Source organism: Bos grunniens, chromosome 8 (assembly GCF_055505025.1).
Source record: "Bos grunniens cultivar Pamir isolate PY7600 chromosome 8, Bosgru_T2T1.0, whole genome shotgun sequence".
NCBI classification, from domain to species: Eukaryota; Metazoa; Chordata; class Mammalia; order Artiodactyla; family Bovidae; genus Bos; species Bos grunniens.
This window is the reverse complement of record NC_141172.1, coordinates 8,698,334-8,726,128: the sequence shown is the minus strand read 5'-3', so window position 1 is coordinate 8,726,128 and position 27,795 is coordinate 8,698,334. Positions and strand designations below refer to the sequence as shown.

The 27,795-nt window shown below is 39.9% G+C and overlaps 2 protein-coding genes across 4 annotated transcripts in view; one reads left to right on the top strand and one right to left on the bottom strand.

The window, feature by feature from the left end:
• FBXO16 (F-box protein 16) overlaps window positions 1–12,110 on the bottom strand; it is a 72,785-nt gene extending 60,675 nt beyond the window's left edge. The window contains 2 exon segments of the mRNA XM_086414832.1: window positions 1,934–2,069; window positions 7,414–12,110. Of these exon segments, the coding sequence (XP_086270958.1) occupies window positions 1,934–2,032 (99 nt within the window). The 5' untranslated portion in view covers window positions 2,033–2,069; window positions 7,414–12,110.
• A 45-nt stretch (window positions 12,111–12,155) lies between these two features.
• Window positions 12,156–27,795, top strand: part of FZD3 (frizzled class receptor 3) — a 97,960-nt gene continuing 82,320 nt past the window's right edge. For all 3 annotated transcript variants that reach the window (XM_086414819.1, XM_086414821.1, XM_086414820.1), the window contains exons 1-2: window positions 12,156–12,296; window positions 20,688–21,218. In XM_086414819.1, coding sequence (XP_086270945.1) covers window positions 21,030–21,218 — 189 coding nt within the window. In that variant the 5' untranslated portion in view covers window positions 12,156–12,296; window positions 20,688–21,029. The remainder of the gene's footprint in view (window positions 12,297–20,687; window positions 21,219–27,795) is intronic.

Genomic DNA, 27,795 nt, shown 5'->3' with positions numbered 1-27,795 from the left:
CCATGTGTGTGTCTAAGTATTGATACATTCATTCACATACTTATGGGTATATACATGGGCCAAGATTTTTTTGGATATTATATTTAATTTTTATTGAATTATAATTGACATATAATATAATGGTAGTTTCAGGTGTACAACATAGTAATCTGACAGTTTTTTAAATTTTAATTATTTTTTTATTGAAGGATTTTGCTTTTCAGAATTTTGTTGTTTTCTGTCAAATCTCAACATGAATCAGCCACAGGTATACATATACCCACTCCCTTTTGAACCTCCCTCCCATTTCCCTCCCCATCCCACCCCTCTAGGTTGATACAGAGCCCCTGTTTGAGTTTCCTGAGCCTTACAGCAAATTCCCATTGCCTATCTATTTTATATATGGCAGGCTAAGATTTTTGAAAATACTTTTACTACAAACTAGAACCTAACTAAACCAAAATAAAAATGAGGGAGGGAATAAAATGTGAGTTCTGAACCACAAAATAAATATCATTTCTAATAGAAATGGTTATTTCTCTCATCATTGCTCATCTAGAAATTATCATGAAATTTTTAAACATTTTTATTTATTTGACTGCACTGGGTCTTAGTTGTGCCATGTGGGTTCTTTAGCTGCAGCATGCAAACTCTTGCAGCATGTAGGATCTAGTTTCCTGAACACAGATGGAACCCAGGCCCCCTGCATTGGGAGCACAGACTCTGAGCCACTGGGCCACCAGGGAATTCCCTAGAAATTCTCATAAAATTTGACAAAAGTTATTCAGGCTTCCCAGGTGGCGCCAGTGTTAAGGAACTCACCTGCTGGGACTTCCTGGTGGTCCAGGGGCTGATACTCCATGCTCCCAATGCAGGGGGCCTGGGTTTGATTTCTGGTCAGGGAACTAGATCCCACATGCTGCAACTAAGGATTCACATGCTTCAACAAAAATTGCAGCCAAATAAATTAAAAAAAGAAAACTCACCTGCTAATGCAGGCGATGTAAAGACCTGCATAAAAAGGTCGATATAAATCAACCCAAGGATCAAACCGTGGGTTCATGAAGATCCCTTGGAGGAAGTCATGGCAACCTACTCCAGTATTCTTGCCCAGAGAATCCCACAGACAGAGGAGCCTGGCTGGCTATAGTCCGTGGGGTCTCCAAGAGTCGGACACAACTCAGTGACTAACACACATGACGGGTCCTCAGTGCTGTGCATGGGGGGTAGGGTGGAGTTTATCCTTGGGAGCAGTCTGTTATCGGTTTTGCTTCATAGGATTAGTTTGGTATTTTAGAAAGATCGTTCTGGGACCAGAATAGAGGATGGATTAGAGACAGTGAAACCAGCTGAGGGGTTACTGCAATGTGCCAGGTGAAGGAGGGTGAGTGTGTGAACTGAGAACATGGAGCTGGATGTGCACAAGTCAAAGGAGAAGAGGGGTCTGGATGAAGAGACCTAGGAGGAAGACTCAGAACCTGAAAACCAATGGATATGGAGGTGAAGGGGAGCTGGTAGACACTCCTTCCTGGCCTTCTCATCTCCTAATTCTTTTAAAAAATATTTATTTATTTGGCTGCCCTGGGTCTTAGTTGCAGCACACAAGGTCTTTAGTTGCAGTATGTGGGACTGAATTCTCTGGCCAGTGATCGAACCTGGGCCCCAGCCCTGGGAGCAGAGTCTTAGCTCCTAGACAACCAGGGAAGTCCGTAAGATTTTTCTTTCTAAGCAGGAACTCTGTATCTCTTGCCAACTCTGGCCATGTAACTGGGGCTCAATTAAAGTTTTCTTTTTGTTCTAAATTTATTTCAATTAAAATTTTGAAGAAATCCTTCATTTTTTTTATCCACTACACAATCCTAAGCAATTCCTGTTCATGTTTTGACTACCAAATTTTTAATGCTTTTTTTCCCTTTAAAGCATGATTTCAACTAATAAAATAGTTATTACTCACCCGGTCATTCAAAAGCTGATGGTTTAGGGGTGTCCAGGTACTCATCTTTGTCTGCATTTTGGGACCATCTGTGTTTTTTGGAGGTGCAAATGCCATCATGAAACAACTGGATATTCTTCTGTAAGAAAAACTACACCTGCAGAAGAAATGAATCATACGATCTTCAGAATACTAAAAATACTAATACCATATAATCTTTTTTAGTACACTGGGACTAAAGCCTGGTGTACGAGGGACAAGGGGGAGAGTAACATTTACTGGGAGCATTTTCTATGTCAGGCACTTAACAGGTTTGCTCAATTAAAACCCATAACAATACGGTAAAGTGGTGGGTTTTAGATTATTTTACAGATGAAGAAAATGAGGCTCACTGAAGTTACACGCTTTGCCCAGAGTTATACAGACAGTAGGTGGTGAAACAGGGAATCAGACCCAGGTCTGTTGAACTCTGTTTGATTTTCATTGGATCAAGGGGGAAAAATCAGAATCACTCTTAGCTAAGAACATACCATATTGGTCAGAGAGGAGTATTAATAAAATCACAGTGCAATCTGAACTACTCCATCTTTGTCCCTTGTGACCTCCTTCTTCCTCTCTTACCTTTCTGACATCTAGCTAACAAGGGCTCTAGCTTGCTACCATATTTAAGAAGTATAATGGTACAATGGACAAGGCCAAGAATTTACATATGGACAGATTTGGGTTTATTGGGGAAAATACACTGGTTTTCGATGCCCAGTACTGTATATATCTGCCTTCATTTTTGTGGTCTCACGGCATGTGGGATCTTAGTTCCCCAATCGGAGATGGAACTCACATCCCTTGTATTGAAAACATTGAGTCTTAACCATGACTGTTGCTGTTCAGTCACTAAGTTGTGTCCAGCTCTTTGCAACTCCATGGACTGAAGTACACCAGGCTTCCCTGTCTTTCACTATCTCCCAGAGTTTGCTCAAACTCATGTCCATTGAGTTGGTGATACCATCCAACCATCTCATCCTCTCTTGCCTCCCTTCTCCTCTCGCCCTCAGTCTTTCCCAGCATCAAGGTCTTTTCCAAGGAGTCAGCTCTTCACATCAGGTGGCCAAAGTATTGGAGCTTCAGCTGCAGCATCAGTCCTTCCAATAAATATTCAGGGTTGATTTCCTTTAGGATTGACTCATTTGATCTCCATGCTGTCCAAGGGAGTCTCAAAGGTCTCCAGTACCACAATTAAAAAGCATCAATTTTTCAATGCTCAACCTTCTTTATGATCCAATTCTAACCACTGGACAGCCAGGGAAGTCCCTATGTCTGCCTTCATTAGATTAAAGCACTCTAATTTCCATGAGGGATTACTTTTCCCTCAGTGTTTAGGGTCTGCTGGGTTGGTTAATCAACGTGGCCTCCCCTTGCCCAGTCATGAGACTAAGCTAGGCCAGGTAACTGATGCTGGCTTAGCCTTGCTTTACAGCCACGGTGATCATTCAAAGTACCGTAGATGCTCTGAGTAGTAGACTGTTAAGCTGTTCTTAGACTCCTCTTGTAGGGGCTTCCTACAAGTGGCCAAAGTATTGGAGCTTCAGCTTCAGTATCAGTCCCTCCAATGAATATTCAGGACTGATTTCCTTTAGGATTGACTTGGACAGGCACACACTGCTATATTTAAAGTGGATAACCTACAGGAACCCACGATACAGCACAGGGAACCGTGCTCAATGGCAGTCTGCCTGGAGGGGAGTCTGGGGGAGAATGGACCCATGTATATGTATGGGTGAGACCCTTCATTGTTTATGTGAAACCACCACAACACTGTTAATTGGTTATACTCCAATACAAAATTAAAAGTTAAAAAAAAATAGCATTACCATAGACTTTCTTAGAACTTCTTGTTATTTACAGAGTTCTTCAAAGCCTGTCCTTGAAGGGGGCCCAACAAAATATTTTAAGGTGAAAAATACTGAAAGCAGATGGATGGCATTTTCACTATATATCCTCAGTGTTTCTGTTTTTTGTGCCTTCTTCCTCTCTGAAGGTATGTTTCACATCCAAAGCAGTGGTGCTGAGTTGGGGACTGCACAGGATTTGTCTGCCGACCCAGGGCTCCAAAAATTATAGCAGCAAATATAAGACAACTTTTAAAAAATATTTATTTTTATTTATTTATCTGGCTGAGCCAGGTCTTCATTAGGGCATGTGGGATCTAGTTCCCTGACCAGGGATAGAACCCAGGACCTCTGGACCACCAAAGAATTCACTTGGACAATTTTTTGATCCCACGTGCCACAACTAACCTGGCACAGCCAAACAAATAAATAAAAATAAATATTTTTTAAATTAAAAAAACCATTTGTTTTTGACTTACAGACAATTCCCCTAAATGCTAGATCTGAAATTTTGTGACTCTCACTTAACATGTAATATTCCCTCTCAGGCTTAAATCAGAGCTGAAGATAAAGCCAATGTTTTAAAACCTCAGGGTTTTAAACCATAGATAATATCTTTCTGCAGTTGCCTGCTGATACCATTCCACTGGAATAAGGGGGAATTAAGGAGGTTCAGATGAGCCCTCACATTCTTAGCTCCTAACAGCTAAGTTTCAAAGGTGTAAGAAATGATTTCATTACAGTATTATTAATTGGCTGCTATAAAAATACACATGAGCAGGCAAATACATAAAGCACGATCACTGAGTCTAGATCTGCACAGTTAAAAATCATATATTTCCTTTTTTATTGCTATTTATGCATGTTTGATCTTTCTTCTATTAAACGGATTGAAATTTTGTGTTTTTATTTTTTTTAATTTTATTTATTTGTTTAGGCTGAGCCACTCGGCTTGCAGAATCTTAGTTCCCCAACCAGGTATTGACTCTGGCCTTCAGCAATGAAACTACAGAGTCCTAACCACTGGACGGCCAGGGAATTCCTTAAACCAATTGTTTTTAATCTTTTATTTTTTTTCAGGGCCATAAAACTCTTTCAGGATATGATGAAAACTGTGAGTCTTCTCCTTAAAAAATGCATATTAACATTACATTTTGCTTACACCAGGTTAAAAACTTCTGTTGTAAGCTGCTGCTGCTAAGTTGCTTCAATCATGTCCGACTCTGAGCAACCGCATAGACAGCAACCCACCAGGCTCCTGCATCCCTGGGATTCTCCAGGCAAGAACGCTGGAGTGGGTTGTCATTTCCTTCTCCAATGTGTGAAAATGAAAAGTGAAAGTGAAGTCGCTCAGTCGTGTGTAACTCTTTGAGAACCCATGGACTGCAGCCTATCAGGCTCCTCCATCCATGGGAGTTTCCAGGCAAGAGTACTGGAGTGGGTTGCCATTGCCTTCTCCAGCTGTAAGCTGAGAAACTCTCTTATCCCAGTTTGAGTAGAAAACAATCTGATTCTAAGCACGATTTCTGATTAGGACAAAGTAGCTTTTCCAGGGCCTCCCTAAGGTTTTGCTTTTTTTTTTTTTTTTTTTCTTCCTGGTTCTTCAGAGCTAGAAATTATTTGAAATGGTTTTTTTCAAATCAACTTGAATAAAGTTTGGTTTTCAGGAGATGGGCCTGGCTGAGAAAAAGAGCCCTCCGGATAATAGTCTTATTGAAGCAGGCAAATGGAGGTATCCTGCCCTAGTTTTGGTCATTATCCTTTTACAGTTTTTTCCTCTGTCCTTTCTAGAAGACGGGCAGTGTGCCTATCTGCATGCCCACACTGGTTCACAGAATAGACCACTCAGACGCTTTCATACAACATACAAAAAAATAACAAGACAAAGCAAGTTGCCTTCCCTCCTTCTACATAGAAACCTTGCTGTTGTTTTTTCATGACCTCTTTCCCCCTTAATGGCTGTCCTTGTATGTTCCCCTTTAATTTTTCTTTGGATAAAGGGGAAGAAAAAGGGCTTATGGCCCTTACCCCCAGTGTGTGCTTCTAGTGTCATGCTTAAAGGCAAGGATAGGTCCTCTGGTAAAGTTCCAGTGGTTACACACCTCCAATCCCATCTTCAAAGCCATTCTTCACACTGTTACCATTGCACAACTTCACTAAAGATCTATTAGGTCTGTATTAGAGCTTTAAAGACAAGTCTTGACTATAATGGAGATTACAGTCTACCACAAGAGGGTTTTTTTTAACAAATAAAAATGTATATATTTAAGGTGATGTTTTAATATATGTACACATTGTGGAATGCTTACCACAATCAAACTATGTAACATATCCATCACCTCCCATAGTTACTGTGTGTGTGTGCATGTGTGGGTTGTGTGCACGTGTGCGTGTGTGTGCATGTGTGTGCTTCTGTGTGTGTGATTACCCTTGAGATCTACTCTTCTAGAAAATTTCAAGTATTTAATATATTACTATTAACTACAGTCGCCATGATCCCTGGGCAGGAAGATCCCCTGGAGAAGGAAATGGCAACCCATTCCAGTATTCTTGCCTGGAGAATCCCATGGACAGAGGAACCTGGTGGGCTACAGTCCATGGGGTTGCAAGAGTGGGACACAACTTAGCGACTAAACTACCACCACCATCACCACATAGTCACTCTGCTGTACATAAGGTCTCTAGAACTTATTCATTTTATAACTGAAGGTTTGTACCCTTTGATCCATATCTCCACATTTCCCTACTCTCCAGCTTTGGCTAACCACTACTCTACTCAGGGAAGTATTTTTTAAAAGGTCTGTTAGTCATTTTTCAGCTCGAAAACCTTCAGAGACTCGATAATGGCTACAGAATCCTTAGCACGCTAATCTAGGTACACCATGAATTTACCCACACCTACCTTTTCGGCTCATCTTCCTCTCTCTCCCTTCATGCTCTATCTGTACAGACACACTGAACTTCAGATCAGAGAATGTGGTACAAAAATTGGTGCGTCTTTGCTAATGTGGTTTTCTGAATGTGCTCACCTGAATCCTAATCTCAGTAGTACACAGTAGGTGCTCAATAAATACTTGTCTAAATCAGCCGAACGAATGAACACAATAGTGGAGGTGAGGTGGTTTAAGGATTAAAGCTAGTGGCAAAGAAGGTACAACTCAACATTAGGAACCGAGCATTGGGGTTAGACTCAGGATAATCGGGTTTTTATTTGGCATTTACAGAGCAGAACACGGTTTAATTTCTCCACTAACACACAGCTCACCCATTGTACACTGCAGTATCATCAGAGGAGGAAATAAGAGATTACCAGGAAATGATCAGGAAATAGGGTACGGTTAGATTTAAATATGAATTCATCTTATATTCAACTAGGTGGAAACAAAGAGAAACTATAAGACAATGCAAAGAGCTAGTGCTCTGATAGGCATAGAAATAATTATTTGTTGGTTGTTAATTTCATATATATGATGCATCTGGTAATTTAACTGACAACACAGAGCAAAATGTAATTCCCGGGGTCACTGCCAAGGCTCGTGAGAAGCCCAGGAGGACCTGAGAGAAGAGCTCTCAAAAGAGTCTCCATCTTTTTCATGCAGTGATCACTGCTCTCACCTCTTTAAGTCTTTCTCTTCAAGTCTTTCTCCTCAAGCCTCTAGCGCTGGTGTTGCCATAGCTCCTGTTTCCGTGACTCCGTCTAGCACCCCCCCCCCCTTCCAGTAGTCCAATCACTACCTATAAATCTTTCCGCTGGCATCCGGGGTCTCTTAGGCAACAATGTGTGGTCTCTTGATTGGCCGGGAGATCCTAGAGGGCTGGTTCCAAAATTGGGCACACGGACAAAATGGAAAAGTGTGAGCGCCGAGAGGGTGGGAAAGGCTGTCATCTCTCGATATAATGCTAGGACGAAGATGCAGCCAGACTGAAACAAACAGCATTAAATGCCCGCATTCAAGCCATAAGTGTGTTCCAAATCAGGCCAACCTACTGAGTATGCCCAGTTACATCGTTCTGGTCACTCCAGGGTTCTGAAACGTCAACTCCATTTCTCCGGGTTTTTAGAGTGGCCAACAGGTAAAAGAAGGTTGCAGGAAAAACAATTCTGGAGAGGTTCAATGAAAGAATAGCACCTGCACACAGGAAGTGGAAGAACGTGGGAAAACTGCCCAACACACAAACTCAGCAATGCTTCAACATGAATTTTAATTTATTGGATTAAGGAATTCAGGCCGACCAACAGATACACCAGGGAACCAGCAGATGGCATGCCTGAATAAGGATAACTCCAAATTTGGGAAATTTTACGATCTGGTTTAATTTAATTAATTAAATTTATGGAGCATCTACAATGTAACGAGAGGCAGAGTGAGAATACAAGAATAAAAAAAGAAATCTAATGAGGAGGATTTGAAAATGCAATGTAGAAGTAACTACTGTGATAGAACTATAAACTAATGCTGGAGAAAAACAACATTTCGAAAGGGACCTCTGCGAAGTGTAAAACAGTTCTTATGGGCAGCAGCTAACCAAATATAAAAAAAGAAGACATTTCTCATTATCTCATGTTTCCTAAAATAAAAATGTACTCTCTTCCAAGGTAAATAAATGTAAACCCCATGTTTAAATTGTTTCATTGTTTTGAAATAGGCAGCATTCGTATATCTCCCATTTAAAAAGAAAATGAAAAGTAAAGCTCACAGAGGTTGCTGCTTTCTTTCAAGTTGACAAAGGATCAGTAAGTGGCCAAATTGAAATCAGAACTTATGTTGTCTGAATTCCAGCCTAGTGGTTTTATGTATGGTTGTATGTTTTATGATCAGGTTGTATGTAAGATGAATAAACAAAGACTTTTGCAGGGGTGGAGGCCTGGGGGAGGTAAGTAGATGTAATATTAAATTACCATGTATTACCAGTTAACATTGATGGTTTCAAAACGGGTTCATCCAGAAAGAGACCAGTTTTAACAACTCGATGGGAGAGTGTTGGGTCTCAGTGAAGTCCCTGCTCATTAAAGACTTTCTATTGGTGGTTATAACATTGAATGAAAGAAAGATGGGGTTAAAGAGAGCCTGACACTTTATCCCTGTTAGATCTGAATATTTTTATCCCTGAAAATAAGGTCCCTTTCATTGATCCTCTCAACTAGCATCCTCTGGACCTCTCCTTGTTCAGCCCTTCATCAGTCTGACTGCTGATGCCCCAAATCTGAACAACACCATTCACATTGTGTTCACAGTGAGCACATTGGCTCAGTGTACTTGAAAATTTAACATTGCTTTTATTTAAAATTTTAAAAAATTCCTTTAAAAAATATTTACCTATTTGGCTGCACTGGATCTTAGTTGCAGCACAGAGGATCTTTGATCTTTAGTTGTAGTATATGGGATCTAATTCCCAGTTATTCTTCAGTTGCTAAGTCGTGTTTGACTCTGCAACCCCATGAACTGCAGCATGCCAGGCTTCCCTGTCTTTCACTAGTTCCCAGACCAGGGATTAAACCTAGGTCCTCTGCATTGGGAGGGTGGAATCTTAGTTACTGGACCACCAGGGAAGTCCCTCAACATTATTTTTAAAGGAAACATTTCAACCATAAAGAAACATTTACAGACTTGCCTAAGAAACACCCTTTTCTCCCTGCAGAGATTTTTAAAAATGTTAACATTTTGCTTCCTGTGTGTGATTAACAGTTGAAGCCTCTTTTACATGCTGCCCAGATCTCATTTTCCACCCTGCCTGCCTAGAGGCATCCACTGTCATGAAATTAGTGTGCTGCCCACTTGTCCACTTTTTATCCTTATTATATATACGTTTGGCCTCATAAACAGTGTGACTGTTTTAAAGAGCTATCATAATTTACGTACTTTGTAGTTTGCTTCTTTCAGTCAGTGGTCTATTTCTGAGATGTGATCATGTTGATACATTCAGTGATAATTTCTACATCATTCCCACCTCCCACTAGGAGCCAAGATATGTTCTATGCCTGACAGTTTTCACAAGACCATGTGTAAATTGCATAAAAATGTGACAGCAGCACATCTCTAGAGGATCTGAAGGTACAAGGGATCTAGAAGTACCTGAAGCAGGTCCACAATGATTTTCATAAACGCTCTTAGATGCTTCACTCACCCTTAGTAGAGTCAGTGTTGGCTCCACAGGACACAATGACTTGATAAGAATCAGCTTAAGGATCAACATTACTTTTTTTAAAAAAAGTATTACTTCATTAGTATTTATTAATGAATTGAAAATATCATATCTCTTTTACGATGCATTTCCCATAGCTCATCTTCTGATGTTAAACTATATTTATGACTGTCTAAGCTCAGTATTTATTATCATTTAACTAAAGAGCCTCTTGATGAAAGTGAAAGAGGAGAGTGAAAAAGTTGGCTTAAAGCTCAACATTCAGAAAATGAAGATCATGGCATCCGGTCCCATGACTCCATGGCAAATAGATGGGGAAACAGTAGCTTACTTTACTTTCTGGGCTCCAAAATCACTGCAGATGGTGATTGCAGCCATGAAATTAAAAGACGCTTACTCCTTGGAAGGAAAGTTATGATCAACCTAGACAGCATATTACAAATCAGAGACATTACTTTGCCAACAAAGGTTCATCTAGTCAAGGCTATGATTTTTCCAGTGGTCATGTATGAACGTGAGAGTTGGACTATAAAGAAAGCTGAGCACCGAAGAATTGATGCTTTTGAACTGTGGTGTTGGAGAAGACTCTTGAGAGTCCCTTGGACTGCAAGGAGATCCAACCAGTCCATCCTAAAGGAGATCAGTCCTGGGTGTTCATTGGAAGGACTGATGATGAAGCTGAAACTCCAATACTTTGGCCACCTGATGTGAAGAGCTGACTCATTTGAAAAGACCCTGATGCTGGGAAAGATTGAGGGCAAGAGAAGGGGATGACAGAGGATGAGATGGTTGGATGGCATCACAGACTCGATAGACATGGGTTTGGGTAAACTCTGGGAGTTGGTGATGGACAGAGAGGCCTGGAGTGCTGCGGTTCATGGGGTCGCAAAGAGTCGGACAGGACTGAGCGACTGAACTGAACTGAACTGAGGGAGCACCTTTAAAAAAGATTGTTTCACTGGTGGTCAAACAGTAAAGAATCTGCCTGCAATGCAGGAGACCTGGGTTCCATCCCTGGGTCGGGAAGATCCTCTGGAGAAGGGAATGGCAATCCACTCCAGTATTCTTGCCTGGAGAAGTCCATGGACAGAGGAGCCTAGTGGGCTACAGTCCATTCGATCGAAAAAAGACAGGACTGAGGGACTAACACTTCCACTTTTCTTTGTATAAAATAGTTGCCTATAATTAAAGAGGCCACAGAGATGTGTCCCAAGGGTTTGGACATACCACAGATTATATAGCTGTTTTTGGTCAGTCTCCTAACATGGGGTGGCAAAGATGCAGACAGAAAATTGTATTCAAATATACTATCTTAACCAAGTGTATAGTTGAATAACGTTAAGTACAGTCATACTATTCTACAAGATCAAAGTATTTAAGTCCTTGTGCTACCAGAGAACAAAATGATGCCTGTGAAGTCTAGGTTGAAAAGGGAGGAAAAGGAGGAAGGTAGATAAAATGATGGAGGCAAAGATAACAGCTTTGGCTTGGAATGAATGAATCCAGACTCAGCCCTTAAAACGCTGCCTGGCTTTGGTTAAGTCTTTTTAACCTTTCGGGGCCGCTCTTTTCCGCGTCTGAATAATGAGAGGTTAGGTTTAGATGACTTCTAAGGAATCTTTAAGTTCTGAAATAGCTTATGTAGAAAAAAATAAAATAAAATCACATATGAAGAAAAAGAAGAAACATTTCCCAAAGAAGATGGGGAATGCCACCAATAACCTCAAGCCCCACCTGCTCACTAAAGTGGGTGTTGATAAAGAGGGTATCTGCTCTGCTGCTTCAGCCTGGAGCTCTGCAATATGAAAGCTGACTACCTCCATCTGCACCCAGTACCACCCTCAGCACCCGCCTCTTATCTCCAATCCCCGGGTCCCCAGGGGGCACGCTGGTTCTCGAAACAGGTTTTGGTGGTCTCGCAATAATAGCGTTCCAGGCTTGAGGGATGAGAGTCGCAGCACTGTCTCAGCAGGGAAGGGAAGGAGAGCTTTGCAAAGGGGACTGAGGGCATTTAAGAAAAGCTTCCAGAGCGCGGAACGGCTCCGCGGGGGCCGGACAGGGCCAGGCATCAGCCTCGGCGCGACGTAAAGAACAACGAAACCCGCGGACGGGTATCCAGAAGGTGCGCTCAAAATGGGAGCGCTCGGCCGAGCGTGCGCAGCGCGCCTGCGCCGTACGTGCGCGCGCATCCCCCCTCCCGCCCCCGCCGGGCCGCGCGCCCCGGCGATCGCGAAAGCTCGCGGTCGCTCCGAGGCGCGCGCCGGCGGTCCTCGCTGGCTCCGTTTACCTGAGGGACCCGCGGCCGTCCCCGGCCGGCGCCGCAGCCCCCCGGGAGCCGGTCCCCGAGGTGTGAGGTGAGCGCGGGTCGTGCAGGCCCCTTCCCGTCCGGCTCAGCGGGAAAAGGACTCAGGAGTGGGGACTGAGGAGGTGCCGCCGCGGCTGCCCGCTCCTCGGTCTAACCCTGTGCTGAAGAGCCACCAGCAGCCGCGGCACCTCCTCCCCAGGGATCGTTATTCTCGTCGCCGCCAAAACAAAAGCCTTGGGCGCCGCGCTGTGGAGGGGTGTCTCGGGGCTTTCTCGGGGTGGGCGGCGGGGCGCGGGGGAGCCCGAGTTTCGGGCTGGGGGCTGAGGCGGACCGATGCCCGCCGACTGGATTAACCCTCTCGGTCCCGAGCCCGCGCCGAGCAACCTGTTCGAGTGTGGCCCGCGCTCCCTCCGCGCCGCCCCCGGCCCAGCCCTGGGGCTCGGTCGGCGCCGCGGGGGCGTGTGGCGCTCCCGGGCCGCTGGGGGCTGTGGGTGGAGGACGCGGCCGCTGGCTGGGAGGACAATGCACCGAGCGCTGGGCGCGGGGGCGCGGGGGGCCGCCGGGACCCGCCTCGGGGCTTCCCGGGTCCCGGGCGGCGTCGCAGCATCTGGACTGCCTCCTGTTTCTACTCCTGAAAGTTGTCCCCTCTCCTCCCTCCCGTCAGTTTTGCAAAGTCTGCATATTCCTCCTCGAGGCTTCCCCCTCTGCCCTCTTGGACGCTCCGTGTGTTTGCCCTGGGGTACCGCGGAGAGGTTCATCCATAGCCTCTGAAATTAGGTGCTGTTAAACATTTCAAGACATTTTAGCATCTTCCTAGAAGCCGTTTTCAGAGTTAGGTGCCTTCCTCAATAAGAGAAAAAAGGATGTTCTTTCTTTCTTTTTTAAAAGAACAAAAGCATATGCCACTAATTTAGGCAGAGAAGTCAACTTGAAGTTGCAAAATATCTAGGAAGGAGGAAAAAAGGTCTGGTTTTTGGCCCAGAATAAATGAAAATTTGAATTTTGGTTCCCTTCTGGATGTAGGCAGACAGAGCAGCAGAGCAGACCAGCAGCTATAGAAATAAATGACTGCTCTAGGTTGGTCAAACAAGATCTTATTTTATAGAAGTAGTTTGGAGAGACCTGTAATGTTTATTTACGGCAATTGGGTTACTTGGTAAAGCCAAAACCGCAGGAGCAAGGAAACAAAGACTTGACAAGGAGGATGCTACCTCCCTCCCTCTTGAGCCTTCTTTTAGCCTTTAGTGGTGTGCTGACATGCAAAGGGCTACATAAACCCGTAGTTCTGTTATTAAGAACCATTTTCTCCTCAAGATAATGCTTTCCATCCGTACTTTTAAGCAAATCAATACCTTCATTTTCCTCCAGAAGAAGAAGAAGAAAAAAAGTGTGTGTTTGAAGTACCAAACCACAACATAGAGGTAATAAGATAGGAAAGTGATGTAAAAGCTTAAGTGGGCAGGCTTGCAAGGATAGAGCTGAAAATAAAAGATAATTGAGATGCAATTCTTCTTACAGTGTTGCCTTTTATTTAGTGAAATAACAGGTTCCTCCTCTACCCTCCTCCCCCCAAGTGCTCTGAAACTGTCAGGAAAATAAGGTAATTAGTAAAGCCTACCGTCCTACCCTCTCTTTCCTCCTCCTCCTTTTTTTCCCCCCTCATCCACTAATATTCCCTGCCTCTACATCTCTCCTAGATCTACCAGTGCCCTATTAATAGAAGAAGAAAGGAATATAGGTTCTTTCATCCCTTTTTTCATCTTAGGTACTGTATTCCTCTGAGCATTATTTTGTGCTTTGAACATTTAGGTGGATTTTTCTAGAGCGATCCCCAGCCATGATTGAGATATTTGAAATAGGGAGGCTTGAGGTGAAGATAATAGTAAAGTGCACATTCTTTCTTTGTATAGCACAGTGTTGTGAGAGTGTCATCATTGGGCAAAGAGAGGGGGTTTTAAAGTCATGGTAAGTCCTCTGTTGCCCACTTGACAGGAAAAAAATCTCTCTCCCCAACTTAAATTTCGTATGTGTTAGTAAAACTATGAGATGTCATACTGAAAACTTATTCAGAGAATGTTAGTTTGTTGATGTCAGACTGCTGTTGACTTTATTTTCTTAGGAGACGTGATAGGAAACAGTTCTTACTGCGTCTTTACCTTCTTTCACAGGGAAGAGCAGTGTTGGCCTCAAGTATTTTTTAACCCCTAAATTTCTAGAGTTAGAGACGTTTAAAGCTGCAGCTGCCCACAAAAAGAGCAGTAGTGCAAATGAAAAGCAAGACTTTGAAATATGCATGAGAGGAATTGTTCAGTATTGATTTGGGAGAAGAAGGGTCACAGAGTCTTGAGGAAAGAAGTGAAGGTTTTTAATAGTGGCTTTTCCAGAAGGTTAGGAATGAATGTTTGAAAAGTAACAACTCCTCTTTGACAAGAAAGCAATTTTAACTGACTGTTGCATCAGAAATGGTGAATCTATCTTTGAGTTACAATTTGTTATGCTGAGAACTAGTAACAGTGTTGGTGGATCCAAGGAATGGCTGTGAATGAAATTTAAGAAAAAACAACTAGGCTGGTAGGCCTAAAAAAAATCCTGGTCCCCGAAGTTTATCTCATTAAACTAATTTTGTAGTCAAAACATGCAGCCATCCTAAAGGGGGAAAATAAAATCAGGAGCTTGGTATTAGAGCATTTTCTGAACACATTTTAATGGAAAAGGGAAACCAGGCTGGAATTTCAACCTGATTTTTTTTTTTTTTTAAAGTCCAGACTCTGGCCATCTTTTAAATTTCCAGTTTTGTTTTTAGTTTTAAAAGATCTTCTGCTTCTGCTTTCTCTAGTCTTAAAAGTAATGTATAATTTGTAAGATGGACTGGATTTTGATGCCTACTATTCATTTTAATTTTGAACTTTAATGTATTTGTTTTTCCTGTATTTTTTTTTAAGCCCCATCACTCAGCACACTGGAAGATTAGATTATCTTTTGTAATCAGTAGATGACTAGACGGACTTTAAAAATTAGATAAAGTAGCAAAGTGATACCTTGAGAGTAGTAAGAATCTAGGCCCTATGAATTAAATATGGAGCTATATAAACTTTAGCAACCAGAAAACAGTATCCTGAGAATGAATTTATTTTTTAAATAAGATATGGAAAACAAAAGGCAAAACCCACATGAGTTTTAGGAAAAGGAATCTAGCACTTTGAGCAGTGATATGCTTTCAGTGTGTACTTTGCTCTCTAACAAGATAATAATTTCCTTGAGAGAAGCTTCAGAGGTAGTGATTGCTAATCCTTATAATGCAGTCTTGGAAAACAGTCTTGGAAAACTCTGAAAGAAGACAAAAGAATATCCTCCTGTTCCCACCGTAGCCAGTGTGTTTGAGGCAACCTTTAATTTCTGAATTGGAAACGCAAAATGTTAGGTACATTTACAGTGTGTCAAGATAAGTAAATCTAAGCTGAGAAAGATGAAAGGAAGCTTTCTGTACAGAAGGTGTGAATTGGAATAGAACTGCTAACATCTTTTGTTGCAGGGCCCTGCTGACAAGCCCCCAGGACCCACTTTTGTCATTGTCTATTCTGGGATTCTGCCTGCTTTCTTTCCTCCTCACAGTTGCCATCTCCTGCTTTTCCCACCTGAGTTCTTTGGGTCTGGCTTTGTAGCCAGCCTCTGAAGACAGTCTTCCAAGATTGCATCCCCTTTATTGCTGTTCTTCAAGACAAATACTCAACTTGTTTTAGGGGCTTTTACTTTTTATCATCAAAAGAGAACTGGTAAATTGGGGAATATCAGATTCCTGATGTTACACATTGATAAAAATTAAAGTATAGGGTTAAATGTCTCTAGTCCTTTTTGTTTTCTGCTGAAATAATCATCAGGTCACTTAATCTGAAATTAGTTTCCCACATATCTTATATTGCTCTGTAAAGAAGTGAATGTCTCTTTTCTCAGGGTTAGGGCATGAAAAACTGTTGCCAGACCCCTCATTTTTTACTGTCATTGGCGCCCAAGACTGTTGCCTCCAGTTAATCCAGCAGTTCCCTTTATTCAGCTGAGATTCTGCAGATTCCTATAGTAAAATATGTAATATCAAAAAGAATGCAAAAAAAATCTTTTAACCTTTATGTAGTCAGTTGCTGTATTTTTTCAGTATTTCCTGGTTTCCTCAATCTTCTGTGTCCTGTTGTCTGAAACTTACAGCTTCTTCAAGGATGGTTCTCTTGGGAGAAAGGACTGTTGCTATCCATACTCATGTGATCCTGATTAGAAGCATTTATTTCATCATGTTATTGAAGAGCAATTTAGAATATATACCAAAAGTTTTTTTTTTAACTGTGCATAATATTTGATTCAGCTGAGAGGTGATCTGATTTTTTTTTCAGTTATTGAAAATCAATTTTTGACCCATTCTAAGTTTATCATCATTTTTTTGCTTTTCTTGCTACCTGTAGTAGGGCATTTTTGTGTCCCTTGGCTTGTTACTTTCAACAGCCGGTAAATCATTCATTCAACTAGTATTATTGTCAGCACACATTTATAGATTTAGCAGACTTAATTTTCCCATACACAAATAACATACAACAGATTTTAAAATAACATTTCAGCATTTATAATACTTTACTATTTTTATTTTGTTTTTGTTTTTGTTTTTTGACGACGCTGTGCAGCTTGTGGGACCTTAATTCTTTGACCAGGGATCAAACTCTAGGTCCCTGAAGTAGAAGTGGAGTCCTAGTCACTGGATTGCCAGGAAAGTCCCTATTGTATTTGAAACAATTCAGGTAGTTTTATTCTGTTCCATGTATGTGTATTTTTGACAAAAGTGGGAGACTATATGCTGTTTTGTAAACCATTTAAAATTTTATTTTTCACTTATTGTATTGTTACTGTCTTTTCAAGTCAGTATATATAGATCCTGCTCATCATTTTTAGTGAGTGTGTTATGTGTTGGTTGTACCCTAGTTTAACCAATTCCTTATCGGTAGACTTTCAGATTGTCTCTGGGTTTTTATTTTATAAACAATATTGTACTAACATTTCAGTTATGTATCATGTGTACTTGTGTTTACTTTCTTAATTGTAGAATAGGTTTGCTGAATCAAATTATATACATTTTAAGGGCTTTTGATGTCCATAGCTGTTTTTTTGAGGTACCAACTAGTTTGCTTTTCCTCCAGTAGTATTTGAAAATAGAGAATTTCCTGGCAGTCTAGTGGTTAGACACTTCACTGCCCTGGCCCGGGTTCAGTTCTTGTTTGGGGAACTAAGATTCTGCAAGTGGTGTGGAACAGCCAAAAAAAACAAGTATTTCCAAGTGTTGAAATGTTGAATATATTCTTTTTTCTGCACCCTCTCCTATACTGTGTTCTGTTATTGTTACTTTGCTCATCTGATTGGCAAAAATGTTATATATCATGTTTGTATGTTTTTATTAGTAAAGTTGAATATCTTTTCATGTTTGTTGGCCATTTGTATTTCTTTTGTAAATTTATGTCCTTTTTCCATTTTTCTATTAAAGTAGTATTCTTTATCTGCTTTTTAAAAAATTCATTTTATATATTACTTTTGCTAAGCACATAATTATGTGCAAATATCCTATACTGTTTTAAATCATTCTATTTTAGGATAGCATTTCTCAAAATATGACTTATAGATCACTTGTAACAGTACTGAGGTAATCATCAGAATACATGTATATCATTCGTTTTCCAGAGGTTCAGATTTCTTAGACCTATGGTTCTAAGATTCTATGAATGTGCTGCATATTAAAATTAGAGAACCTCTGATTTGGAAGAAATATAAATTCCTTAATATTTTTACTGTTTCTATTTTTCTTCTTGTCTCATGGCATTCTACTGTTTTTTCTTATTTATCTTAATAATCATAAACTACAGTCTTACTGTATTAAAGTTTTATCCTACCTCAGCCTAATATAATAATTTTACAAAAATGTTTTGATATATGGAAATTTGAATGTCAAAGTACATAAAGGAAAGCACTTTTGTAAGTTTGTGAGAAGCGTTGTTTGTAAATGAGGCAAAAGGAATAACTGAGAGAAAAAGAAGTAAAATAGGGTAGACAAAAGTATAAGGGGGTTTCTCATCTGGTTTAAAAAACTCAATGTTACTTTGTTTCTTCGTCAAGTTTTGTATGGTAATCTTCTTTGAACCATAAATTTGGAACCCGTACTGCCTGAAAAATAGTCTAAATGAAATTTTTATTGTTAGATACATATTCAGTAGGGAGCAATGTTCCCTTTAATTTTTTTTTAAGTTGCAAGCAGATGAACATGCTGCATAAGCAGCAAACTACAAAAATGGAACTTCTATGGATGTTTTGATACTGTAGCCAAATGAAGCTTTCAGGGCTTACTTGACACATTTAATGATATGCATAATTGTTACCGTGCTGTATGGTAATTAAGCTTAAATATACATGACTGTGTTTAATATCACTTTTCCATAGCCAGACATCACATTTCTGGGCCCAGCTTGAAGGAGGAAAAAATATGGCAGGCCAAGAAGCTTTAACAAATATTTCTGATTTAAAGATTTCAGTGTTATAGATTGCTTGTAACTTTGGTGTTCCTAATTCCTAAGGTTGTAGACTTTCCTTTTCCCTTCTCCTACTCAAGACCATATGATTGGGGAAGAAATTGGGAAGATTCAGCCATGGCTTTACTTTCTCCAAATAGTTTTTTTCTGCCCAGTAATTAAAGCTTGGGATGCAGAGGTCCCTGTCATTGGTAGTGAACAAAGGACAGTTTCTTTCTCTACTTTAGCCAAGCCGGTTCAAGTTCTCAAGGTCTAAGCTGTCATGGGCTCTAATATCTATTTGAGTTGTCCTGTTAACCTGGGTCTCTGAGAATTTCTGAACCTGACTTTCTCATGTTTTCCCAGCCGAGGCTGTGTACTTCAAACAGAAATATTTGACATGTGTGAAACGAAAACAAAGTAAAAGCAGACTTAACTTGATTACAAAACCAAATGGAAGTATGATAGTTTTAGAATATACTTTTTCCTACCAAACCTGCCTTCCACTCTACCTACCCTCCCAGCCCCAAAAGAGATGCATAGTTTTGTCCCTAGAAAAAAAGTGAAAGTGGAAGTGCATCCAACTCTCTGCAACCTCATGGACTGGAGCCTGCCAGGCTCCTCTGTCCCTGGAATTCTCCAGGCAAAGAATACTGGAGTGGGTTGCCATTTCCTCCTCCAGGGAATCTTCCCAACCCAGGGATCGAACCCATGTTTCCAGCATTGCAGGCAGATTCTTTACCGTCTGAGACACCAGGGAAGCCCCCAGGAAAGGCAGTGTCAAATCAGACTTTGAAACTTTGTAGAAACTCTTAACTGGAAATCATTCATATCCCACACTGTAACTTTCTAGGGTTGACTTTTCTCTGCAGCCTGACTGTGTGTAATGAAGCATTTGTTGGTCAAACGTTTTCTCTATCTATGTGCTAAATTTTTGTACTATCTAAAAGGATGAAGCATTGTTGGGAAAATGTCCTGATACTAGTTTTAGAATCTTCTGTTGGCCAGTTCAGTATTGGTTGATAGAAGTAAGTCTTTGTATCCACTGTCATTCAGTAATAATACTACCTAAAGTTTGATGTTGCTTTACCTTTTATAGAGTACATTATTTTATAATTCACTCATACATTTTTGATAGGGAGGTGCAATTTTTAGAAAGGAAAATTCTGAGCTCAGAGAAGTTAAGTGATTCACATAGTTGGGAAGAGGCTTCAATCCATATCTTTTGATTTCTTTATATTTTACACCTTTCACAGATACCATCTGCTGAATCATGTAATGATTAAAACATAATAAAATTTAAATAACTTGGTATTAAGTGTGGCAGATATTTAAATAAAATTTAGGACAACAGCTTGCAAGTTTTTCAAAGTGAATTAATTAGGTCCTGTGACAAATGAAAAACTACCATTATAGATGGGAAATTAAACTATATGTTATATAAACAACTGAGGGGGGAAATAGTGCCTTTAAGTGCTATTTATGGATTCTCTGGTATATCTATAGCAAGAATGATAAGGTAGAAAAGCTATAGTATTTTTTTATGAAATACCCATGTATTTTATCTGTAAGGCAGTATTGTATCTCTCATCAAAGTTTGTGATTGCTGTTGTTAGCCACACGCCCGGCGTTTGGAATTTTAGTTCTCCACCAGGGAGTGCCCCGGTGCCCCAGCAGTGGATGTGTGCAGCTTTAATCACTGGACCACCAGAAAGTCCCAAAGGCAGTGTTTTACAATTTCTCTTTCTAGTAGTTGATTGTTAGTGTGTAGAAACGCAACTGATTTTTGTATACTGATTTTGTATCCTGCAGCTTTACTGAGCTAATCAAAGTTTTAATATCAAGCCTATAATATTTTAAGAGGAAATCGCTAATTTCTCCCATTTTTTAAAAAAATTATTTTTCAGATATTTCAATCAAAGGAAGAAATAGCTCTTCTCCTAAGATGGAATCTGTTGTTTGGGAATGTGGTTGATCAACTTGACACGTTGGCCAAATGGTACCCGATGTAATAAAATGAAAAGAAGAGGCAAGATGATGTCATTTTCCCATATTGTGAAACCAAAAACAAATGCCTTTTGTGAGACCAAGCTAACAAACCTCTGACGGTGCAAAGAGTATTTCTGTTTGAAGAACTTAACAGTAAGATAGAAGAAGTACTTTCAAGCTGAGACCTGCAGGTGTACAAAGATCTAAAATACATATTGAGTAGGCCTGATCATCTGTGAATCTCATTCAATCAAGAAAGCATGGCTATGAGTAGGATCGTCTTCTATCTGTGGCCCTTGACTATGTTTGTGGGCCATATAGGTGGGCACAGTTTGTTTTCTTGTGAGCCTATTACCTTGAGGATGTGCCAAGATTTGCCTTATAACACTACCTTCATGCCCAATCTTCTGAATCATTATGACCAACAGACGGCAGCTTTAGCAATGGAGGTAAGACTTCATCTATTATTTGGCATGTCATAGAAAATTACTCTTGTATTGCCCTTTTAATCAGTCTAATGAATGTCTCTGATAAACAATAGGAAAAACATGTACATTAAAAAGTTACGTATTTAGGTTCAGACTCTGATAGATTAAAGATTTCATGTTTGGGGAATGTTACTTATCTTAGTTTTCAGATATTATTCTTTTATGAAGAAATTTGAAACATTGAAACTGGGGAAGTAATAGCCTTTCAGAAGTTTAAATTGTTCAAGTTATGGTTACATTTTTTCTGTTAATTGAAAATAAGACTTTAAAGAGCAGACTATAATAATAATATTCATAATTCACTTAGTAAATATTGAAGGTAACATGATTTTGAAAATGGGTTCTTTGGTTCAGCCTTTAGGCTGATGGGTTTACAGTATTTACATTGTCTTAAATACTTAAGATGGTATCCTGGTCTTACTATCTTCACATCAATTTAAGAACAGTAACTCCCAAGCAGTGATAAAGGTTTTGTTGTGTGCATTATCTGTTCCTGACCTTTTAGGACTTCATGAAAATCTGTTGCCTTACTTGAATTTTTCTAATGATAATTCTTTAGGCACTTTTTAATTATTTTACTTTAGAAGCTATGACAAATTAATGGATATAGTTAGTAATAGGTTTAAATAATTTTGTATGTGTTTTAATAATGGTCTTAGAATTGTGGACAAAGATATGTTTACCAGATAGGAATTAGGAGGCAGTTGGAGAAGGAAATGGCAACGCACTCCAGTATTCTTGCCTGGAGAATCCCATGGACGGAGGAGCCTGGTGGGCTGCAGTCCACGGGGTTGCAGAGTCGGACACGACTGAGTGACTTCACTTTACTTTCTAAACTAACAGTGAGATGTAAAAGCTTTGGAGTTGTATAAACTGCAGCAGCAGCTACCACTTTCTATCTGTATTACTTTGGGCAAGTTATTTGAACTTTCTTACCATTGTCACTTTGCTTGTAAAATAGAGTTAACATGTTGGAAGGTACAAAATGAAGCGTTTATAAAGTACTTGGCACAGTACTTTGGAGTTAGTTCTCTTAAAGTGATAGTTTTTACCATTTTCCCATATTCTAATATTAATGTAGCTACATAGTACATAGACTTTACAGTTTTGTTTTGTTTTTTTTAATTTTAGTCTTTAATCCTTTGTTACAGTGCTTTCAGCAAATTGAATACTACGTGTTTTGGAATCTTCATTTTATAGTAAAATTCAAAGGTTTAGTACTTCCAAGTAAACTAACATAAATCTATCTGGGAAATTTTGTAGAAAGATTATTATTCATAGATTTTGAAACGTAGAGGGCAACTTGTATAGTCCAAATATTTGGAAATATTGTAGAGGTTGAATAAAATATTTCTGCTCTTCCACTGACTATACAAAGTCTAACTGGTAAGGAGAGATTTGGTATAGACTGTTAAATTGGGTATATGAAAATGGGTATTGGTTTAATATAGGAATTTGGTTCCAGGCATGGTAGTCCCTGTAGGGTATTAAAACTACCCAGTTCTCTCACCAAAAAAATGAAGAAGTAGGACTATCTTTGGTTCTGCTGTCATTTTAAGTCAGTATAACTCCTTTGGAAAGCAAATAGAGTTGTAAGAAATAAGTCATAAAGATTTATGTACTGATTTGGGTTTAACTTTTGCCTCTTTCATGTAGCAGCTTTCAGACTTTGAAATTAAGTCACCTAACATCTCTGTGATCTGGAGAAGGAAATGACAACCCACTCCAGTATTCTTGCCTGGAAAATCCCATGGACGGAGGAGCCCGGTAGGGTACAGTCTATGGGGTCGCAAAAAATCGGACATGACTGAGTGACTTCACTTCAACATCTCTGTGAAAATCATTTATGAAATGGCACTAATAACAAAAACACTTTGAATGGCTATTAGGATTAAATGAGAGATTTAAATAGCTAGTACAATGCATGATGCAGAATAGATGATCCACAAGTGTTAATGCTATTCCAGATTTCATTTCTAAGTGACCGTAGAGAAAGTACTAGAAAGACGATGTATTTGTTTCACATGAACTTGCATCTCTCATTGTGGGCTCCTGGGGCTTTCATAATGGTGGCATGGTGAGCTGCCTCTGTCCTCTCTTCAAACATGCCCATATAGGCTAGACATTTTGTTGGCAGTGAGACTGCATCTTTCTGAATTTCACTCATTCTAGGGAGAGCACCTAGATGAGTAAGAGAAAGCTCTAGTGATATGAAGTAATGTTGGGGATAGTTGGCTTGGTTGTCATATCAGGACAGTGATGTCACTGACAAAGTCTCCTGATAGTCTGAGAGTGTAAAGTTTCTGTAATAGTATAGGATATGGAAATTCAGCAATCAACACAACACACTGCACACTTGCAAATAGAAGTAAGGATTCTTAGATCCTTACAAGGACTTGTCTGCTGATGACACCCTCCTGTCTCTGATCCAGGAACTTTGGATCAGCTTGCCAGCTTTTAGCAGGAGAAAATAATTGGAACAGGTAACCCTAGCACATTTCATCCAAAGATGGGCTCGATAAAGGACAGAAATGGTATGGACCTAACAGAAGCAGAAGATATGGATGGCAAGAATACACAGAAGAACCGTACAAAAAAGATCTTCATGACCCAGATAATCACGATGGTGTGATCACTCACCTAGGGCCAGACATCCTGGAATGTGAAGTCAAGTGGGCCTTAGAAAGCATCACTATGAACAAAGCTAGTGGAGGTGATGGAATTCCATTGGAGCTATTTCAAATCCTGAAAGATGATGCTGTGAAAGTGCTGCACTCAATATACCAGCAAATTTGGAAAACTCAGCAGTGGCCACAGGCCTGGAAAAGGTCAGTTTTCATTCCAATCCCAAAGAAAGGCAATGCCAAAGAATGCTCAAACTACCACACAGTTGCACTCATCTCACATGCTGGTAAAGTAATGCTCAAAATTCTCCAAGCCAGGCTTCAGCAATACGTGAACCATGAACTTCCAGATGTTCAAGCTGGTTTTAGGAAAGGCAGAAGAACCAGGGATCAAATTGCCAACATCTGCTGGATCATGGAAAAAGCAAGAGAGTTCCAGAAGAACATCTATTTCTACTTTATTGACTGTGCCAAAGCCTTTCACTGTGTGGATCACAATAAACTGTGGAAAATTCTGAAAGAGATGGAAATACCAGACCACCTGACCTGCCTCTTGAGAAACCTATATGCAGATCAGGAAGCAACAGTTAGAACTGGACATGAAACGACAGACTGGTTCCAAATAGGAAAAGGAGTACGTCAAGGCTGTATATTGTCACCCTGCTTATTTAACTTATATGCAGAATACATGATGAGAAACGCTGGGCTGGAAGAAGCACAAGCTGGAATCAAGATTGCCAGGAGAAATATCAATAACCTCAGATATGCAGATGACACCGCCCTTTTGGCAGAAAGTGAAGAGGAACTGAAGACCCTCTTGATGAAAGTGAAAGAGGAGAGTGAGAGAGTTGGCTTAAAGCGCAACATTCAGAAAACAAAGATCATGAAGATCATGGCATCCGGTCCCGTCACTTCATGGGAAATAGATGGGGAAACAGTGGAAACAGTGTCAGACTTTATTTTTTTGGGGTCCAAAATCACTGCAGATGGTGACTGCAGCCACGAAATTAAAAGACACTTACTCCTTGGAAGGAAAGTTATGTCCAACCTAGATAGCATATTCAAAAGCAGAGACATTACTTTGCCAACAAAGGTTCGTCTAGTCAAGGCTATGGTTTTACAGTGGTCATGTATGGATGTGAGAGTTGGACTGTGAAGAAAGCTGAGTGCCGAAGAATTGATGCTTTTGAACTGTGGTGTTGGAGAAGACTCTTGAGAGTCCCTTGGACTGCAAGGAGATCCAACCAGTCCATTCTAAAGGAGATCAGTCCTGGGTGTTCATTGGAAGGACTGATGCTGAGGCTGAAACTCCAATACTTTGGCCACCTCATGCGAAGAGTTGACTCATTGGAAAAGACCCTGATGCTGGGAGGGATTGGGGGCAGGAGGAGAAGGGGACGACAGAAGATGAGATGGCTGGATGGCATCACCGACCTGATGGACATGAGTTTGGGCAAACCCCAGGAGTTGGTGATGGACAGGGAGGTCTGGCGTGCTGCAGTTCATAGGGTCGCAAAGAGTCAGACACGACTGAGCAACTGAACTGAACTGAACTTTAGCACATTCTTGAGTGTTCTTTGTGGGACTGGATGAGTTGAAAGACATTTCCTAGGTATAGTATGTTTCAGCATACCCAGGCTTCAAGCCTGCCTCGGGTTCATTCCTGTACTGATGTTTGGTGAAATCAAAATGAGTGCTTTGAATGAAATAATATATGATATTGAGCTAAGGATGCCAGGAGAGAAATGGCAGAATTTGGGATATTTCTGATTTGCTTATTATTGTTCACAGTCAACAAGTTGGGTGTTCTTTCATTGTGTATAGAGAATTCTTCCTCAATACTTCCATTGAAATTGGAACATGTTCAAATAAATGGGGTGAATTGTCCATTTATTAGATCCTCGTTAGTATGTTTATTTCTCTTACTTTACAAAAGGTGCGTTTATACACAAACACACACATTAAATTTTTCTTAAGTTCTTAACTTGATGTCTGTCTTTTCCTCAAATATTGTGGTTTTTGATAGAAAAAAAATTGCTCATTCCTGAGTTTCCCACACTATTTTGAACTGTCTAAATTGCCAAGTAAATTTTTAGGAGCTGTCCAACATGGACAACAAATTGTCAGTAACTATTTTTAGAAACCTACATGTTACCAGGTATTTATGACTTTATTGGTAATGAAAGAGATCTGAGCAGTTTTTTTTTTTCTATATTGAATAATTAAGCCCCGTTGAATAGGACGGGTACAGTTTATTGGAAGAAGCACTAAAACAGGAATAGAAGGCTTGTATTCTGTCACTGCCTTGTCTTGTGACTCCCTTGTGTCCATTTCTTCTAGAAAGTATTTTCCCTGTCCCTTTTACAAAGTTTTTGTTAAGATCAAATGGTACAATTTATGTGTATTTTAAAGAACTTTAAAAAGGTAAAATGCTCTTCAAATACAGAGCATCATTCTTTGCTGCCTGTCAGTCTGTTTAATTTTAGTTAGATTGTGGAATAAGCAGTCTTTAATTTCTTTGGGAGGTTGATTGCTTTTTTTTTTTAACTAAACCTGTATAGGATAATCAGAGGAAAAAGCATCTGGAAAGGTTTCTATTTGCCTCCATTTCCTGTTTTCTTTTGTAATTCTCATTAAAGATTTTCTTACAGCATGAGAAACTGGCAGGTGCATAGATCCTAGTGGAAACAGAGATCTTCAAAGCCTGAACGTTTTTGGTATCCTTTATGGCTCATTAAGAACAAAGCATGTTTGAACTAGTTTCCCAGTTATCCAAGCTCAAATTTTAGCCTTTTCTCCCTGCAACTTTTTATTATGGAAGATTTCAATTATGTGGACATACATGGAACGCCATATACCCATCATCCAGCTGCAAAAATTATCAGCTTATACTAGTCTTGTTTCATTTATGACTGCACACCCAGCTGGGTTACTTTGAAGCAAATGCCACACACCATAATTTCATCCATAAATATTTCCATATATATCTCTATAAAGTAAGGACTCTTTCAAAATATGTAAACATATCACTTGCTCAGTATTTTCAAATATATGCTCGAATATATTTTCAAATATATGTTCAAATATATGTTCAAATATATTTTCAAATATATGTTTCATATTAATGTTCAAATTACCCTTGTGCTGTTCTTAGTCTCTCAGTCATGTCCAACTCTTTGCGACTCCATGGACTGTAGCCCACCAGGCTCTTCTGTCCATGGGATTCTCTAGGCAGGAACACTGGAGTGGATTGCTATGCCCTCCTCCAGGGGATCTTCCCAACCCAGGGATTGAACCCAGGTCTCCCAAATTGCAGGCAGATTCTTTACCATCTGAGCCACCAGGGAAGCCCAAATTATGCTTAGACTTTCAGTTTTTTAATAGTTGGCTTTTCAAATCAGGGTTCATGCATTACTCAATTGATATGTCTCTTAATTTATAGTTTCTCCTTCTGTTTCCCCTCTTCCTTTTTTCTTGTAATACACTTGCCCTACAGATTTTCTCAAATTTTATTTTGCCGTTTGCATCCCTGTGGTGTTACTGACCATGGTCCTCTGTTTTTGTTTTGAAAGAATACTTCCAAGGCACTGTAACATCTGATTGTTACTGTGTATAATTTTAGCAGCCATCGATCATTCCCTAGGTCAAGAATTTTATGAGGGGTTTGTAAAATGGTGATATTCTGTCATTCTTCATTTCTCAGCTAGAATACTTTATAAACAGAAACTTCCTCATTTTGATTACTGGACTGTTGAGTTATCTTATGTTCAGTTTATATAAAAAGGACAGTAAATATGCAGCTGTTCTCCTTTGTTAGTTTTTAGGATAATAAATTGATTCACAAGAATCTTTCAAAAGTAACTAATGAGATCTTTCTTCTTTTAAATATCACTGTTCTCCTTTCAAGTATCATT